Here is a 20,937-nt window from a genome sequence, read left to right on the forward strand (position 1 = left end):
GGAAGAGCGATAGAGGGAGACTGCTTTGTACATTAGAGAGATGGCGGCACTGTTTATAGATAAAGAAAAATAGAAGGTTATAGGTATACAGATATAAAAGGATGTTGTACATAACAGTCCCTGGAAGCCCACCAGAGCACAAGTAATGCCTGAGCTGCGCACAGACTTCACAAGATCAGCTTCTCACACATCTCAGCTTATGGAGCTGTGTGGCTTAGTGAGACCTAATACACAGCTACAGTCCTACCCGAGTGCGAAACACTGTGATCGTACATTGCCCAATGCACCTAAAATGTCCCATGTGGGTCTAAGTGGTGGCCATCATTATAACCACAAAAGCAGCCCTTCAGCCCTTTTCTTCTTTCCTAGATAAACCACTCTCCTTATACTAGTCAGTTAGACTGTATTAAGCAAAGTGCATTAAAATGCACCACAGTAATTCATTTATATGTCCACAATTGCCAACTGTCCCCATTTTCCAAGGATAGACATATGTTCTAAAGGATTGTCACACAAATGTTCCTGGAAGTAAAGGAAGAGGGACATGGTGGTTGGTCTCTGTGTCAATGCTGTTGGCTTCTACCATAAGCCAACATTCAAGGTGCCCAATAGCAGGAGAAAATTTAAATATGCTTTGTTGAATACGAGCGATTTAGACAAAGTAAACCTCAAGCAAATATTATGGATACCTGTATTTACTATTTTATCTAATATATATATATATATATATATATATATATATATATATAGTCCATGGATGAGTCCGGCACTCAGCTTCCCCGTAGGGGTATATGCTCCGGTGCCCTCCCAGGGGGGTGAACCCCAATATAAAACCAACAATATAGGCGGCACTCGGAGACTTGCACAAAATGGGTGAAAAAACAGCCAGGTGAGTTTTATTAAGGTCAACGTTTCGGGGGTCCACAATTTTATAACGCACTGATGACAAAGAATGTCGCATCTGTGCGAAGTGGCGTGCCACAGGTTGGTCACTTTTCCCTGATTGCAGAGCTGCCCTAATGGATGACCTGTGTTGGGCCATCCTTTCTTTGAAGTGGCACTGCGTTTTGCCAACATAATACAAGCTACATGGGCAGATTAAAACATAAATTACAAACATGGAACTGCAAGTGAGGGGCTATCTGATGGACATCTTTTTACCTGTATGCGGGTGAGTGATAAAATCACCCGTGAGCATGTAGCTGCGGCGGCGCGATGACGTCACTTCCTTTGCTGGGTGAGAGCCGCGACCGGAAGTGCGGGTCGCGTGCGCCGGGATGGCGCTGACACCGTGGGGCGGCTGGGGTCCTGGTAAGTGGTTATTTAAGTTTGTATCACAGTGTTGCACATTAGTGTGTTGTGTCCTGAGGAAGGGGGTACGTCCCCCGAAACGTTGACCTTAATAAAACTCACCTGGCTGTTTTTTCACCCATTTTGTGTAAGTCTCCGAGTGCCGCCTATATTGTTGGTTTTATATATATATATATATATATATATATATATAATTTTTTATTTTATTTTATTTTTTTAATAGTTCACTATTCATATGTACAGGAGGATATGCCGTAGTGTTATACATACATTCGCTGGAGCAGCATTTGTAGTTTTTTTAACACTATTAAGTGTGCATGTCAAACACTAGTGTTTGGTGCTCCCTATGGGCTTTCCCAATGCACTTGCCTCTGGAACAAAAATATGCAGACCCATATATGGTGACACTAATTACACTATTTTCTAGTGTCAGACCCATGTATGTTGACACTAATAACACTATTTTCTAGTGTCAGACCCATGTATGGTGACACTAATAACACTATTTTCTAGTGTCAGACCCATGTATGGTGACACTAATAACACCATTTTCTAGTGTCAGACCCATGTATGGTGACACTAATAACACTATTTTCTAGTTTCAGACCCATGTATGGTGACACTAATAACACTATTTTCTAGTGTCAGACCCATGTATGGTGACACTAATAACACTATTTTCTAGTGTCAGACCCATGTATGGTGACACTAATTACACTATTTTCTAGTGTCAGACCCATGTATGGCGAAAATAATTACACTAGTCTCTAGTGTCAGACCCATATATGGTGACACTAATTACACTATTTTCTAGTGTCAGACCCATGTATGGTGACACTAATAACACTATTTTCTAGTGTCAGACCCATGTATGGTGACACTAATAACACTATTTTCTAGTGTCAGACCCATATATGGTGACACTAATTACACTATTTTCTAGTGTCAGACCCATGTATGGTGACACTAATAACACTATTTTCTAGTGTCAGACCCATATATGGTGACACTAATTACATTATTTTCTAGTGTCAGACCCATGTATGGTGACACTAGTTTCTAGTGTCAGACCCATGTATGGTGACACTAATAACACTATTTTCTAGTGTCAGACCCATGTATGGTGACACTAGTTTCTAGTGTCAGACCCATGTATGGTGACACTAATAACACTATTTTCTAGTGTCAGACCCATGTATGGTGACACTAATAACACTAGTTTCTAGTGTCAGTCCTATGTATGGTGACACTAATTACACTAGTTTCTAGTATCAGACCCATGTATAGTGACACTAATTACACTATTTTCTGGTGTCACACCCATGTATGTGACACTAATTGCACTATTTTCTAGTGTCAGACCCATGTATGGTGACACTAATAACACTAGTTTCTAGTGTCAGACCCATGTATGGCGAAAATAATTACACCAGTTTCTAGTGTCAGACCCATGTATGGTGACACTAATTACACTAGTTTCTAGTGTCAGACCCATATATGGTGACGCAAATAACACTATTTTCTAGTGTCAGACCCATGTATGGCGAAAATAATTACACTAGTTTCTAGTGTCAGACCCATGTATGGTGACACTAATTACACTAGTTTCTAGTGTCAGACCCATGTATAGTGACACTAATTACACTATTTTCTAGTGTCAGACCTATGTATGGTGACAGTAATTACATTATTTTCTAGTGTCAGACCCATGTATAGTGACACTAATTACTCTAGTTTCTAGTGTCAGTCCTATGTATGGTGACACTAATTACACTATTTTCTAGTGTCAGTCCTATGTATGGTGACACTAATTACACTAGTTTCTGGTGTCAGACCCATGTATGGTGACACTAATTACTCTAGTTTCTAGTGTCAGACCCATGTATGATGTCACTAATTACACTAGTTTCAAGTGTCAGACCCATGTATGATGTCACTAATTACACTAGTTTCAAGTGTCAGACCCATGTCTAGTGACAATAATTACATTATTTTCTAGTGTCAGACCCATGTATGGTGACACTAGTTTCTAGTGTCAGACCCATGTATGGTGACACTAATTACACTAATTTCTAGTGTCAGACCCATGTCTAGTGACAATAATTACATTATTTTCTAGTGTCAGACCCATGTATGGTGACACTAGTTTCTAGTGTCAGACCCATGTATGGTGACACTAATTACACTAATTTCTAGTGTCAGACCCATGTATGGTGACACTAATTACACTAGTTTCAAGTGTCAGACCCATGTCTAGTGACACTAAACTAGTTTCTAGTGTCAGACCCATGTATGGTGACACTAATTACACTAGTTTCTAGTGTCAGACCCATGTATGGTGACACTAATTACACTAGTTTCTAGTGTCAGACCCATGTATGGTGACACTAATTACACTAGTTTCTAGTGTCAGACCCATGTATGGTGACACTAATTACTCTAGTTTCTAGTGTCAGACCCATGTATGATGTCACTAATTACACTAGTTTCAAGTGTCAGACCCATGTATGGTGACACTAATTACACTAGTGTCAGACCCATTTACATGCATTTTACTAGCATTGGAAACATTAGTAACACAATATAAATATTTATCTATCTTTTAGACCATCCCTGTATAGTGCATGTGTGTGGGAGGTGTTATGCCATGGTTCTCGTCATCAGGTCCCGCCCACCACTGCATGGCAACACCAGCGGGGCAGGCCTGATAAGGCAGATGTCGCCACAAAGTGGCAGAATCTGGGAGGGTGGTCTAGTCTCCCAGAAAAACTGTCCGAAATGTGGAAGTCTCATGGGCATTGCATGACAGTAGGTAAGTATTATGTAACAAATGTAATAAACATCAGTGGGTATGAGGATCATAGTACATTGCTGTCTGTTCATACCACACCACCCATAGTTGCTCTTAGAACATGTATTTTGGGAGTGTTACTAGAGAGGAAGCAGGTTGTACTGTGACGTGAAATTTGTACTGTTTTCATCAAGTGCGTTCTCTGGAATATCAACAAACATTGAATGTTGGCATACCGTACATTGATATCGGTGGGGGTGTTTCTGAGAAGACAAGGAGGTAGACATACCCCTGGGAATGCACCACAGTGCACCAGCGCAAGCAGTGGAGCGCAGTTTGCGCAGTCCACATTAGAATCTTACAGCAGTAGAAGAATACATTGGGCAAAAATATAATTACATGGAATAGAGAAAGATAAAGTAAAGGAGAATGTCATAAAAGCATTCTAATACTGGTTACAAGTTAGTATTACTAGAAAAACTGAATATTGGTGGGAAATTGTTCCAGGCTAGCTAGTATTCCCTTTCTTACTGTAGTTACAGTTGTAGACATAACAGGAATAATACTACTTTCTATATAATGTTCTAAATCGTTAACTTTATAATTAAAAATTCTATTTTTGTTGCCAGTATTGGAGGGCAAGTATGTGTTCATTCTAGAGGAAACAGATAATATAAAAACTGCATATACAGTATCATAGAGAGATATAAGTAGGAGTGGATGGAGACAGCTGTATAATGAAGAGAGACTAAACATGCATTTAGTAATTAGAGGTTAGTAGCTTAGCATTATAGAGAAGAAAGATACAGGGCAAGAGAACATAGATACAATAATACACATACAGCTGATACAGAAATATACACAAAAGAGACAAAGAAAATGTATAATATAGCTGTATACATCAGATAGGTATGGGATGGGGCTCTAAGTGAGCCAGGGAACTATAAGGAAATAGCAGTCTGTCACAAAGAGAAAGAAGGTGATTAGAAATAGCTGCATATATCATATTAAAGACATTGGGGTAAATTTACTAAGGTCCCGATTTTGACCGAGATGCCGTTTTTTCATCAAAGTGTCATCTCGGTAATTTACTAAACTCAAATCACGGCAGTGATGAGGGCATTCGTAATATTTGGAAGTCCTAGGAAAAAATCACGAATGAATACACCATCGGTCAAAACGCGGCTGTTTAAGTATGAATCTCGGTCATTTACTAAGAAGTGCAAAGCCAAAAAAAACAAAACACTGCCGTGAAAAATTACAACTCGTAAAAAAGTGCTTTAAAAAAACAGACCTGCTTTTTTTATCCGTGATTGGATAGGCATGCACGGATCCGTGCATGTATATCAGTGGGAAGGGGTGGGAAAGTGATTATTTTCTCAAAAAAAATTGCGTGGGGTCCCCCCTCCTAAGCATAACCAGCCTCGGGCTCTTTGAGCCGATCCTGGTTGCAGAAATATGGGTAAAAAATTGACAGGGGTTCCCCCATATTTAAGCAACCAGCATCGGGCTCTGCGCCTGGTCCTGGTTCCAAAAATACGGGGGACAAAAAGAGTAGGGGTCCCCCGTATTTTTAAAACCAGCACCGGGCTCCACTAGCTGGACAGATAATGCCACAGCCGGGGGTCACTTTTATATAGTGCCCTGCGGCCGTGGCATCAAAAATCCAACTAGTCACCCCTGGCCGGGGTACCCTGGGGGAGTGGGGACCCCATCAATCAAGGGGTGTCCCCCCCCAGCCACCCAAGGGCCAGGGGTGAAGCCCGAGGCTGTCCCCCCCCATCCAATTGGCTGCGGATGGGGGGCTGATAGCCTTTTTTGAAAATGAAAAGATATTGTTTTTAGTAGCAGTACTACAAGGCCCAGCAAGCCTCCCCCGCATGCTGGTACTTGGAGAACCACAAGTACCAGCATGCGGCGGAAAAACGGGCCCGCTGGTACCTGTAGTACTATTACTAAAAAAATACCCAAAAAAAGACAAGACACACACACCGTGAAAGTAAAGATTTATTACATACATGCACACAAACATACATACATACATACTTACCTTATGTTCACACGCAGGTCGGTCCTCTTCTCCAGTAGAATCCAAGGGGTACCTGTTGAATAAATTCTACTCACCAGATCCAGGGTCCCAGGGTCCTCGGGGCAACCATTTGTAATCCAGGTACTTGAATAAAATAACAAAACGGATACCCGAGCCACGAACTGAAAGGGGCCCCATGTTTTCACATGGGACTCCTTTCCCCGAATGCCAGAAACCCACTCTGACTTCTGTCTAAGTGGGTTTCTTCAGCCAATCAGGGAGCGCCACGTTGTAGCACCCTCCTGATCGGCTGTGTGCTCCTGTACTGAGTGACAGGTGGCACACGGCAGTGTTACAATGTAGCGCCTATGCGCTCCATTGTAACCAATGGTGGGAACTTTCTGCTCAGCGGTGACGTCACTTTAGGTCAACCGCAGGGCAGAAAGATCCCACCATTGGTTACAATGGAGCGCATAGGCGCTACATTGTAACACTGCCGTGTGCCGCCTGTCACTCAGTACAGGAGCACACAGCCGATCAGGAGAGTGCTACAACGTGGCGCTCCCTGATTGGCTGAAGAAACCCACTTAGACAGAAGTCAGAGTGGGTTTCTGGCATTCGGGGAAAGGAGTCCCATGTGAAAACATGGGGCCCCTTTCAGTTCGTGGCTCGGGTATCCGTTTTGTTATTTTATTCAAGTACCTGGATTACAAATGGTTGCCCCGAGGACCCTGGATCTGGTGAGTAGAATTTATTCAACAGGTACCCCTTGGATTCTACTGGAGAAGAGGACCGACCTGCGTGTGAACATAAGGTAAGTATGTATGTATGTTTGTGTGCATGTATGTAATAAATCTTTACTTTCACGGTGTGTGTGTCTTGTCTTTTTTTGGGTATTTTTTTAGTAATAGTACTACAGGTACCAGCGGGCCCGTTTTTCCGCCGCATGCTGGTACATGTGGTTCTCCAAGTACCAGCATGCGGGGGAGGCTTGCTGGGCCTTGTAGTACTGCTACTAAAAACAATATCTTTTCATTTTCAAAAAAGGCTATCAGCCCCCCATCCGCAGCCAATTGGATGGGGGGGGCAGCCTCGGGCTTCACCCCTGGCCCTTGGGTGGCTGGGGGGGGGGACCCCTTGATTGAAGGGGTCCCCACTCCCCCAGGGTACCCCGGCCAGGGGTGACTAGTTGGATTTTTGATGCCACGGCCGCAGGGCACTATATAAAAGTGACCCCCGGCTGTGGCATTATCTGTCCAGCTAGTGGAGCCCGGTGCTGGTTTTAAAAATACGGGGGACCCCTACTCTTTTTGTCCCCCGTATTTTTGGAACCAGGACCAGACGCAGAGCCCGATGCTGGTTGCTTAAATATGGGGGAACCCCTGTCAATTTTTTTCCCATATTTCTGCAACCAGGATCGGCTCAAAGAGCCTGAGGCTGGTTATGCTTAGGAGGGGGGACCCCACGCAATTTTTATTTTTATTTTACACTGTTTAATTTTAAAAATAAAATAAAAATGAACCCCAGCACGGATCACACAGATCCGGCCGAGATTCATTTTTAAAAAGTCGGCAGTGTTTTGCTAATCACTGCCGTAAAAAAAAAAAAAAAAAAACACGAATGACATCGACATCGGAACAAAAGAAAAACCCGAATACGACAGCTTAGTAAATTAGTCGTAATAAATTCAAAAAGTTGCAGTTTTACACTTTCGATGTCATTCGTGATTGAACTTTGACCTGAAACGGGAAAATACGAATCTTAGTAAATTTACCCCATTGGGAGCTAATTCCCGGTGCTATTCAAGTCAGCGCGCTGTCATGTTGGGGAAGGCCGTTTTTCGTGGATTAAACAGGGTGTTTTGCATCAAGAACTGATATTCCGTCTAAAGTGCTGTTTCCGCCATGCTAAGGGCAGAAATCAACATCGCGCCAGCACTTTTGTTGGATTTCTGCTCGGAGGGGTGCAAGAGGAAATCCTCTCGTCAGGTGTCACAATGCGCTGAATTGAACAGCATCGGGAGCTAATTCCCGACGCTATTCAATCTGCGCTGACTTGAAACGAGCCCATTGTAAGAATTGGCTGTTTATATTGAGAGCAAAGCATATTGATGAGCAGATAGGAACAATGTAGTATCCAGTGGAACTGTTCTCATACAACTGAGATAATGCTCTACTATATAAACCGGCTTTGTAGTCAACACAAACTGTAGCAAGACTAAAAGATAACTGTATTCTGCAGTGATGGATGTGTGTCACAAACAGACAAGCACAGGGAGAAATAGCTGAAAGCAGACAGGAAGAACACTATGTACTATACTGTAATTTTACTATATAAACAGGAAATCAATGACAGATGATTATGATATAAACATAAAGAGATGTCTAATGCCTTACTTGCTGCTGCAGATGCATGGTTTATAGATGGATTTAGGAAAATCCTTTAAAACAATATACAGAAAAGTCTTAATAATGGTTTATTCTATGGATAGGATTTGTAGGAGACAACATCTAGACATATGCATATAATTGCTAAAGTGCATGTTTATTAAAGTGGAGATGTTGCCCATAGCAACCAATCAGATTCTAGTTAGCATTTATCTAGAACCAATCTGATTGGTTGCTATGGGCAACATCTCCACTTTTGTAAACCCACACTGTAAATATACTGCGGGCTGAGGGTTAGGCTACAGGGAGGGGGGGTTAGGTTAGGCTGCAGGGAGGGGGAGTTAGGTTTAGGCACCCCTGGGGAGGGTTAGGCTGCGTAAAGGGGGGGGGGGGGTTAGGTTTAGGCACCACCAGGAAGGGTTAGGGTTAAGCTGCAGGGGGGTAAGGTTAGGTTTGGGCGGCGGGATTCTAACCATTGGGATGCCGCGTTCAGTGTTCTTATTGCCGGCATATCAGACCCAACCCGTACTAAGTGGCAGACGTTAAAGATGTAGATTACCAGTTACCTACACACACTGATGTGGGCTGAGCCTGTGTTCATGAGAATGCAGCTTATCATATGACCAGGGAAACACCTGTACAGCGTTTAATGACCTCTCACAGTGTACATTGGTTTCTTCCAGGTGCTTCAGTTTTCTCCAGTAGTCCAGTTTTATAATATTCACACAGTTCAGACAATGCATGGAGCAGTTTATTTTCAGTATTGAGGTACCATGAAACATGATCATCTATGAAACTTTAACAGGTGCATGTCTTCTATTTTCCTTGACATGAGTCTATAGCAATGAACACACCAACATTTACTAGAATACGCTGTAAAGAGCAGGAAGCATTTATTAGTTTGGATAATTGAGGAATGACTGGTTGCTGTCCATTTTGGCCAACATTGCCACCTTCTAGATGATCTAGAAGAGAATGAGCAGGTCAGCAGATCACATAGGGGAGAAGAGAATTCCAGAGTTCTGCCACAGGGAGGTGTGCTTGATCTACTCCTCACAAAACTTACTTTGGTTCTTACAGTAATGCAGTTCCGAGATGTATGAATAAAGGTAGAGTATTATAGAGTAAGCTATCTGTATGATTTTATAAGCATACAGTGAAGTTGCAGTGATGTAGGAAGGCTGTGCGTGGCTCACTCTCCATGTCCCCTTGCATTCCAGGCTTCATTCATGCATTCAGTCCACATCCATAACAATCCCCAGTTGCACTTGCATGCTGTAGCTTCCTTGTCACACCCTCTGGGTTATTTCCTATACACTTGAGCTCGCCATTTCCTTATTAATTCAGCACCCCATCAGTACATATAACCCACCAATACACTTAGTGTATGTCGCCATTTATTTCTGCTTACCAACCGCCACTATGTACTGTATGTACCTTTCCTTTCTTCAGTCATGTCCTCCAATCCCCATATATCCTTCATTGTATACTCTCTGTTGTACACTGATTTATATGTATCAGTTTTCCATTAGCTCTATAACACTGACCACAGTATCTTCACCTTATTTAAATAATTGCCTCAATCAAGGAACATATCCAATTATATTAGCAATAGATATACCCTGGTGGTAACCCACAGCCATGGGTGTCCTACTTATCTAGGCCCCAGGCCATCCTCTGTACTCATTTTCATCACTTGTAGTTTTACTCCAGATTTGCTTCAATGTCTTTTATTAAATTCAACATCAATTGACAGTTTAAAAAGTAGGACTACACACAATTATAAAATATGTATTTCCCCATATACTGGGAGGCTTAGGGACTACTGTGTTAGACAAAGGAAGATTAGAGCAGTAGATTGTAGTAGATGATTTATTCCCAATGGCAAGTTTTCTACTGTCACAGTCATTATATCAGATTTACATTAAACCTTCATGAGGAAACGGCTACGCTGTTATATTCATGTACTTATCAGTTTACAAAGCTTTGCCATACCTCCCTAATGTGAGAGCCCAACTATGATGGGGTATCTCTGTGCACTATTGGCTGATTCTGAGTCACATGGATCTCACTTATCGGACGCAAATGGCGAGTTTTTTCATATAGCACATGCGCAGATGCAAATTTACATATGTCTGTCCTATTGTCAATCAGAAGCAACTTGTCTGGATCTGACTTTCCATGAAATAGGAAGTTTAGGGGTGTGAATTGGCCGGTGGCAATGCAATCACATGTAGCATCCCTGATTTATGGGAGTGATTTATCCCTGATTTATGGGAGTGTCGTGGGTGTATCAAAAGCGGTGTGTGATAGTGCGTATGGGGAAGGGATAGCTGTGTACGGCAGATCTCCTGCACCTAGCATGGGGTCAGTGCAGGTATTAATGATGGCGGAGTTAGACGCTATTGTAAAATGATGGATACTTGCATTAGCATAAATCCTGGTTAGTATGAACATGGCTTTGGAACATGTCTTAGCTATCAGATATTGCTTTGTATTGTGATCCTTTTACAGAGTAAGATGGAAATAAAATTCAGTTCAGCATCTGATTCCATAAAGAAATGGGAGAGGCAGCTGTATATCCAGGACTGCAGCTAGGGGAGTGCCAGCGGTGCCACTGCACAGAGCGCAGGGCTCTGTGAGCATCATCCTCGCTGCCCCACAGCTCTTGCTTCTGGCTAGCAGGGTGCCTGGAACGGTGTCCTTTGGACTCTCCAGACAGGCAACCTGAAGTCTGTGCAGCGGCAGCCACATCCTGAGGGTGCTCCTGGAAGTGCTGCATTTCCCTGTGCTGGAGGTCGTGACATCATGCGCATAAGGGGCAGGGCCGGCAGAGGGTGATTCAGTGCTTTGGGACGGCACTGTGTATATCTCCTAGTAGTTAGCAATAGCTGTGCACTGTATGTTATAGAGAGGAACTGTGAGATTACTATGGGGAGCATTTACTAAGCAGTGATAAGAGTGGAGAAGTGAGCCAGTGGAGAAGTTGCCCATGGCAACCAATCAGCACTGAAGTAACATCTATAATTTGCATACTATACAATTATACAGAGTTGCTGATTGGTTGATGGGGCAACTTGTTTACTGGCTCACTTCTCCGCTCTTATCACTGCTTAGTAAATGTCCCCCTATGCCTTATGTCTCTGAGAATATGTCATGTCACTACCTACATGCAGAATATATAGGCAGTAGCTGGGTGTTAGCTTGCTGTACTGAGCAAAAACACTGTGTTTCTTGTCTATGTGTTAATTCATCCTCCTTTTTCCTAGACTAAAGTTCCTAGTCTGTAATTATGGTTAATCGTCTAATTGCCCTGTCTGCGATAGAATAGAAAGGAGGTGGGGGCTGTGTCTTTATTTACATCTGTAATGTGCGAAAGGTGAAGCAAAGCATTTGTAACGGAATCCTGCTGACCATATTATAATTCTTAGTGTCACTACAGTTGTGGCACCTACAAGTCTTGTATTATAGGGGGAACATTGCTATAGAGAGGGATGTGTACATCTTATCCATACACATATGCCATGATTCATGCCATAAATGTATAAGCTGTATACGAGCTATAGAAAACTCTATTTTATGACTCATGAAATAAAGCTTATATAATTGACACTGTTGCCGAATACGACGATGACCAATTCTCTTAAATTACTGGATAACACATGGGGGGGTAATTCAGATCTGATCGCCGCTGTGTGTTTTCGTACAGCGTGCGACCGGATCTGAACTGCACACGCGTCTGAGCTGCATTGCGCCGGCGCGATGGATGGCTGCTACGGGGATTGGCGCCCTGCGACGGGATGGTGCGAAGGATCCAGTCGCACGGGCGTTTCCCAAGGAGATTGACAGGAAGAGACCTTATGTGGGTGGAAACCGACCGTTTTCCTGGAGTGTCTGGAAAAACGCAGGCGGGCTCAGGCGTTTTGAGGGAGGGAGTCTGACGTCAGCTCCCGCCCCAATCAGGAGGATTCAATCGCAGCAGGCAGAGTAAGTCCCGGGTTGCGCAGAGATTGCACAAACTGATTTTTGTGCAGCTCTGCTAACGAAGTGATCGCACACTTGCACAGGCTTTTCCCCTCCCCATGTAGGTGGCGACTATCTGATCGCAGGGCAGCAAAAAATGAAGTCAAATGATCAGATCTGAATTACCCCCATGCTACACTCAAACTATGTTCTACCTTTTTAAGGCATTTGTCAATTGGGGTCATTTTCAGTCGTGCCTAGAAGGTTGACGGCTGGACACAAGTTTACAAAAGACTCGATTCAAATCCAGATTTTATAAGTAGTTTATGAAGAGAATTGGCCTCTTTCATATCAGAAAATCACCTTAGTTTCACTAAATAAAGGATATAAATAATGCAGGTTATCTGATTAGCTGGAGTTCACAAAGAAAAAAAATCTTTGGAGTGCTGTATATTGCTTCTATGCTATCAGCTAAATAGCCCCTATCCCACGTCTTGCCATTTTGAGAATAAGAATTGAAAAAATTGCCTTTCCACATAAAAAATCTAATGCAACCTCAATAATAGACATCATTAATGTTGCTGAGCTGAAGGGACATGGAATATGGGTTTGTAGTGCACTAGGTCTGCCCACACATGGCGCACCTGCCAAGCTGCAGTGTCCCTGGCAGCAAATGAATGCATACACAATTTAGTTTAGACCCCTCCTTACATTTTACATTATGTTTCAGATACAGCTCCATCCTTCCTATGTACTAAAATACTTATGTATATATTGATGTATTCATTATTGTCAGATAAACTCTCAATAATCCTCTTTTTATACACAGTTACTAATACACATGGATTATTTTATATTATCCTGCAATATAGTTGGAAACTATTCTAATATAATTGATGGATTGTAATAACTTTTGTGTTTTGCTTCGTGTGTTGACTGGGAGGTAAGTAAAATGGGTGTGGTTCAAAAGGTCAACAATAAAAAGGTCAACAGTGTGTAGGTTGATCCCCAAATTTTCGACATGCACAAGTTTGTACAAGTATTTTATGTTTTTTTTGGGTGTGAAATTGTAGGTTTCAGCACATAAAACTCCAATTAGTGTACCTCGTACACTAATACTTACCTTGCTTGCCATGCGGGGGAGGGGGGTGGGCAAGGTGTCTCGCTGTGCTTTGCAGTTTACCATTCACATGGACTATGACTGAGAACAGCAAAGTATGAAATAGCTGGAAAAAAGCAGAAAAATTCCAAAACATTTGTGTCAACCATATGTTATGTTAACCATTGTCATGTCGACCAATTGAACTTATTGCCCTGTTGACCATATGGTGTCGACCTATTGATGGTCGACCTGCCCATTGACCTATCATCTGGATACCAAGTAAAATAACTCCACTGCTTAGTTTATCTAGATGGCAGCCCTACAACCCTGCTTAATATGTATACCCAAAGTGTTTAGACAAAATCTCATTGTGTATTGGTTAATCTACCCTTACATTCTCAAAGCTGTGGTGATTTACCTTATCAGGATTGTGAGCACGACCTAGGGCTGGGAAAGTAGGTGGCAATTTTTATTAATTTGATCTTCATTTTATAGAACACATTTTGAGCATGTTCCATTGTTTTTAGCACTCTCACTTCTATCATGTAAATTAATGTATTTGGTTGTGTCTTTTATGTAGAAATACTGACATGTTTTATTCTCTCTAGGTGAGTCCACAGTCCAGTATGATTCTCCCGCTGCCATCCTGCTTGTGTCCCATCCTCCTGCTTGTAGTGGGCTCAATCCTGTCTGGCTCAGCCTCAGGTTGTCCCCAACGCTGTGATTGCTCTGCTCAGGATCGTTCAGTCCTTTGCCATCGAAAGCGTCATCTCAACGTGCCTGAAGGCATCCCCACTGATACTCGTCTTCTGGACCTCAGCAAGAATCGCATTAAGGCACTTAACCAGGACGAATTCTCTGCCTTTCCTTACCTGGAGGAGCTAGAACTCAATGAGAACATTGTGTCCATGATTGAACCAGGAGCCTTCAATAGTCTCTTCAACCTACGCTCATTGGGCCTGCGAAGTAACCGTCTCAAGCTCATTCCTTTAGGTGTGTTCACAGGACTCAGCAACCTCACACAACTTGACATCAGTGAAAACAAAATTGTTATTCTCCTGGATGACATGTTCCAGGACCTGTATAACCTCAAATCTCTGGAAGTAGGAGATAATGACTTGGTCTACATTTCTCATCGTGCCTTCCGTGGACTCAACAGTCTGGAAGAGCTGACGTTGGAAAAATGCAACCTCACTTTGGTGCCCACAGAGGCTTTGTCCCACCTACATGGTCTTATCTCTCTACGTCTACGGTATCTTAATATTAATGTAATTCGTGACTATTCCTTCAAAAGGCTATTTCGTCTGAAAAACTTAGAGGTGGCACATTGGCCATATTTGGACACAATGACATCCAATAGCCTCTATGGACTGAATTTAACTTTGCTTTCTATTACACACAGCAATCTGAGCAGTATACCATATGTGGCAATCAGACACCTTGTGTATCTTCGATTTCTTAACCTTTCCTACAATCCCATCACATCTGTGGAGGGATCTATGATGCATGAGTTGCTCAGACTTCAGGAGTTTCACCTGGTTGGGGGTCAGCTGGCTTTGGTGGAACCTTATGCTTTTCGTGGTCTCAACCATTTGCGAGTACTAAATGTCTCCTCCAATCTCCTTAGTACACTGGAAGAATCTTCCTTCCATTCTGTAGGCAATCTGGAGACGCTGATTTTGGACCACAACCCATTGGCTTGTGACTGCCGCCTACTATGGATCTTCCGACGTCGATGGCGCCTTAACTTTAATCGACAGCAGCCATCCTGCTCCAGCCCAGAATATGTGCAGGGAAAGGAGTTTAAAGATTTTCCTGATGTCCTGCAGCCCAATTATTTCACATGCCGACGTGCACGCATCCAGGATCGAAGTCCGCAGGTGGTACATGTAGATGAAGGTCATACTGTACACTTTTTCTGCCGGGCCGATGGCGATCCACCACCAACCATACTTTGGCAGTCACCACGTAAGACTTTCATCACCAGCAAAAGTAATGGGCGCCTAACTGTATTTCCAGATGGAACTTTGGAGGTACGTTACGCCCAGATACAAGACAACGGGACTTACCACTGTGTGGCAAGTAATGCTGGTGGCAATGACTCTTCATTGGCTCATCTCCATGTGCGTAGTTATTCGCCAGACTGGCCCCATCAACCCAACAAGACCTTTGCCTTCATCTCAAACCAGCCGAATGAAAGCGATGTCAACAGCACTCGCGCAAATGCCCCATTCCCATTTGATATTAAGACTTTAATCATTGCCACCACCATGGGCTTCATCTCCTTCTTGGGGGTGGTCTTGTTCTGCTTGGTCCTACTCTTTCTGTGGAGCAGGGGAAAAGGAAATACTAAACACAACATTGAGATAGAGTATGTGCCACGAAAGTCTGATGCTGGACTCTCTTCTGCAGATGCACCTCGCAAGTTCAATATGAAGATGATCTGATGCTGGTTGAGCACTGGGGATGATAAGGATAGTAAGGGCAGGTAGTGAAATGCACGGAGCTCTTTGTTGTCCCATCTTCCCTGTGTAGTCATTAATAGACAAGCGATATGACTTTCTGGAGGGGAGCAATGGTCACAGGAATTGCTTGTCCTGTCCTTTTAGACCCATGGATTTGTACATTTGGGGAATGACCTTTGCACTTTTAACCTTGTGAGTTTGACCCTCTAAACTTCCCCAGATCTCAAAATGCCCACCTGGATCATACCAATAGTACAATTGTTGATATTAGGGCCATAACGCTAGGTTGGATTCAATCAATATGACAATTGTTAATAAAAAGAATATGTGCATCCGCAATGTGGAGCAGGAAGTGTTGAGAAAGTGGGAGGCCAAGAGACTCTAAAACGGAACTTTGACCTCTGTATCTTCTCCTAATTTCATTACTTGTGATTTTTATGGAAAAAAAATAAATACAAATATTATTGAAAAAATAAAGAAAGAAAAACTGTAAAAGTCCAAAAAAGGTGATCTCATTGCAAAAACATAATTACTGTGTTTCATATTTATTGCTTGGCATGGAAGATTCACCGCTGCAGTGTTGCTGACTTGAGACATTTAGGATAGCAAGACGTAAGGCTGTTGTCACACCTGCATTGTGGAAGCAATGTTTTATGCGTCAATTATGTGTCAGATATCTGCTGTTAATTCAAATGACTAAAGTCTATATGATCTGCACTATGCTGGCACACTAGCTTTTCCCACAGCTACTGGCAGAGAAAATTCCGGTCCACTGAAATGAAAATAAAACTCTAGGCTGTCACAGACAGGCTATAAAAAGATTTAATTATCGAAGGAGCTTTTCCATAACACATAAAGGGCTCATAAAAACACCCCTAAAATATTTTGAATGTTTATAAGCAGAAGAAATATACCTCTTCTAGAATACAGGTGTGACAACAACCTAAGCAACAAATATAAAAGGTTTAGAGTCATTTTTTGGGAAACACAAAACATGAGACTGGTTATTTGCTGACAGCTGACTTCAAAACAATTGGCATGGCTGAGGATGGCTTAATACAACATTGATTGGGTGATTCATTTTCAGGTGTGCCTCAAATTTGATCAGCATATAGCTCCTTTTGGCATCTGCCAACTGCACTATCAGGCCTGCAGTGTGTTCTGGACACTTGAACTGGCCACCAAACTACTAAATTTGGACACATATGTCAAAGTGGCCCTCCAATAAACATATTTGTCCAGGACGTCCTCAATTCAAAATGGGCGTTGATAGAATTTCTTGTAACCACTGGAATGATTGCAGCAGCAGGAAATGGTTGATTGTGAGGTCGTAATTTGTGATTGAGGGGTCTACGTACTAAGCCTTGGTCAGACAGAGATAAAGTACCTACCAATCAGATCCTAACTGCCATGTTTACAGGCTCTTTGTTTGAAAAATGACATGAGCTGGTTGGTACTTTACCTCCTTCCACTTTATGTCTCTCCAAGGCTTAGTACATAGACCCCTGTTACTGAGGGCAGAACTGCAAAAAACAGGGGCAGTGCTATAATGTCAGGATTGGAGTGACCAACACACCTCTACATACCTCCCAACATGATCCTCTCCAGGAGGGACAGAATGCTCTGCTTTCGGACTTTTCTTCTAATTTATGATTGCCGGCACCTGTTTTGAGCAGGTTAATGCAGTGGTTCTCAAACTCGGTCCTCAGGACCCCACACAGTGCATGTTTTGCCGGTAACCCAGCAAGTGCACAGGTGTATTAATTACTCACTGACACATTTTAAAAGGTCCACAGGTGGAGCTAATTATTTCACTTGTGATCTGTGAGGAGACCTGCAAAACATGCACTGTGTGGGGTCCTGAGGACCGAGTTTGAGAACCTGTGGGTTAATGGATAAGAAAGGTGTTTCAGCACAGGTGATGGCAATCATAAATTAAGAGGTAAGTCCAGGATCATAGCATTCTGTCCCTCCTGGAGAGGGTCATGTTAGGAGGTATGCCTCTATATATAACATGGGGCAGATGTATTAAGCCTGGAGATGTGATAAAGCGGTGGTAAAGAAGTGATAGGTGGAAGGTGATAATGCACCTTCCAATCATTACGGGTTTAAAAAATGACAGAAGCCGGTTTGCTGGTGCGTTATCAACTTCCACTTTTCATTTCTTTATCACTTCTCCAGGCTTAGTACATCTGCCCCATGGTTTGCTTCACAAAAAAAAAAAAAAATTATATTGTAAATGAAGGAGTTGTGTCAAATCCACAAAAATGGTGTTACACTTGCCTTTATCCCCATTGTACCAAGATGAGTTGTGAAAGTATTTGCAACTCATACACATAATGTACATATACTGTACTTTATATGTGTTTGAGAGCATATTTATAATACACGTACATATAGTATCATGATATTTACAATACACTATACAATTATTTGGCAGATAATCCTCCAGATCAGGTTGGTTGGAATGAAAATCTGGTAATTTGATGAGAGCAAATGACAATCGACCATTTGCTACCAAACACTGGAAAATGGACAAAACCTGTCTGTGATTTAACCAGTTTGTATGAACAACGTTTTTTTTGTCTGTTTTCCAGTGTTTGGGAGCAAATGGTCGATTGTCATCCATTACCAGATTTTCATTCCAACCAGCCAGATCTGGCAGATTATCTGCCAGATAATTGTGTAGTCTATGTTCAACTTAATTAACATACCAAAAACGTTAAATGTTTAGGGATAAAAAAATAAATGTACTTCATCAAAGAGTTGCTGCAATTACTGTACAGGGATAATTCTATTTTAGCAGACCCTCCAACATGACCCCATCTCTTAGGTACAAAATGCTATGCTCCTGGGCTTCTCTCTTAACCACATGCCTGGCATGGTCGCATCTAATGCTACCACACAAGCAGGTGCTTTATCTGACCTGGTCAGCACGGCAGGACCCCCACCCAGCAGCTGCAGAAAATAGCAGCCACTGGTAAAGTGTAAATTAACCCCCCCCCCCCCCCCCCCCCATCCTCTAAGCCCACCTGTGTCCTGGCTTTTAAAATGATAGCCGTGATGGTCGCGATATTCCAATGATCACAGTGTTTCGATGGTGATGACCAATGTTCCAATGTTTGAAGAAAAAACTCTTTTTTTTTAGAAATATAAAGAAAATCTTTTTTTTTTGTAAATAAAATCACTTTGGTTAAGTTTAAATATATGTTCACATAATTTACTCATAAAAAATGGACAATTTCTGAGCAGTTTTTGGGGAAAAATGTGTCAGTTGAGTGGTTAATTTATGATTGTCATCACGTGTTCATACATTTTTCTTATCAACTAACTAGTTCAACATGGGTGACAGCAATCATAAATTAAGATGGAAGTGCAGGCCTACCTGATGGAAGGGTCAAGTTGGAGGGTCTGCTATTGTAACTGACAACGCACATATTCAGAATACAGTATGGACCCATGAAATGATGCTGACAGGAGTCCTTATTCAGATAGCGCTTGGTTCTTACTGAGCTTGCCATACTACTGTTCTAATGACATCACAATGTTAGTAGTTTCATCTCCAGTCACTGCTCTATTTACAAGTATTTTTATTTCCTTACATCTATTGTTGTATGTAGCTTCTCCAAGAGTAATTTTGTGGGTTTTCTCCATAATTCTCTAAAAAATTTATTTTAGGTAATTGTAAACATTTTGCATAGGAATAACTGACAAGTAGTAGGCATCACATATTAATATTTTCGACTGATTATAAAAAACATCTTATCAGGTCCCGGACTGTGCATGTGAATTATACATATGTTATCTTATCCTGCACAGGACTATGGTGTATTGTCTACAGTGCACCGCTGTTACTAATCTGGTATATAATCATGCAAGCACCCCCTCTGGAAACTAGCCACACACCCCTAAGCATGGGCCCCTACCACTGCATTCCCCTGGTGGGCCCTTTATGCCCCCGTCTGACACTGATGATATGTATGTACAGTATGTGTGCCCCATCTGGGAGTGTTTCCTAATGTGTAGCTATAGAAATGGATTTCTATCACTGCTTACTGCAATGATAAAATAAAAAACTCCTCTCACCATTGTTTATCGATAAAATCCAGCCAGATCAACAGGGTAATATACTATACTGGCGGGCCCCTAACGCTTACTGTCATGGATGCCTCTGCACATGCCCTACCTGGCTCTGGAGCTTCACACATGCACAGTGATTTTCCAGGGAAACACTTTGTATGTATAGGGGGAAGCCCCAACTCCCATACATAAATAGGCCCCATAGTGAGAGGAAAGAGGGAGTGCATTAAATCAATACTTTTATATAGATAATACAGTTTGCTAAAATGGTCATAGCCAGATAGCTAACTTGTGATAGACCTCTCGGGTAGCTGAGAGAGCTTTTAAAGAGTCTTTATATAGCGCGTGAAATGTGAGTCAATGTCAAATAGCTGGGCAATAAATGCAAGTGCTCTTCAGTAGCTTGATGAGATGTGTGGAAACCTATGCTTACTAGATAGGATGCAAGTGATTGCTGGATACCATGCAAGCTAATGCTACTGTAGCTGGGCAATGGTATCATCATGGCTGAGTAAGGTGAGAGGAAATACCATCGTAACAGGGTAAATAAGGATTGCTAAGGATGGGTAGTATTATTATTATTATTATTATCATCCTTTGTTCATAGAGCACCTCCAGGGATCCACAGCGCTGTGCAGAGTGCATACAGTACTAACATAACAGGACATAAAGTGGCTGATTCTGAGTCGGATGCAGCAGAGTTTGTGCCTTTTGCCGCTGTAGGGTGTGCGACATTATGCTACTGGCGTTGCAAAGCCTTCCCGAGTGTGCATCCATACAGATGTGTCCCGCTACAGCCTTGCTGCATA

The 20,937-nt window shown here is 42.3% G+C and overlaps 1 protein-coding gene across 17 annotated transcripts in view; it reads left to right on the forward strand.

The window, feature by feature from the left end:
- The window catches only part of LINGO1 (leucine rich repeat and Ig domain containing 1), a 667,101-nt gene extending 650,548 nt beyond the window's left edge, over nucleotides 1-16,553 (forward strand). For all 17 annotated transcript variants that reach the window (XM_063926416.1, XM_063926414.1, XM_063926418.1 and 14 more), the window contains one exon: nucleotides 14,192-16,553. In XM_063926416.1, the coding sequence (XP_063782486.1) occupies nucleotides 14,192-16,030 (1,839 nt within the window). In that variant the 3' untranslated portion in view covers nucleotides 16,031-16,553. The remainder of the gene's footprint in view (nucleotides 1-14,191) is intronic.
- The last annotated feature ends 4,384 nt before the right edge of the window (nucleotides 16,554-20,937 follow it).

The sequence above is a fragment of the Pseudophryne corroboree genome, chromosome 6 (assembly GCF_028390025.1).
Source record: "Pseudophryne corroboree isolate aPseCor3 chromosome 6, aPseCor3.hap2, whole genome shotgun sequence".
NCBI lineage: Eukaryota > Metazoa > Chordata > Amphibia > Anura > Myobatrachidae > Pseudophryne > Pseudophryne corroboree.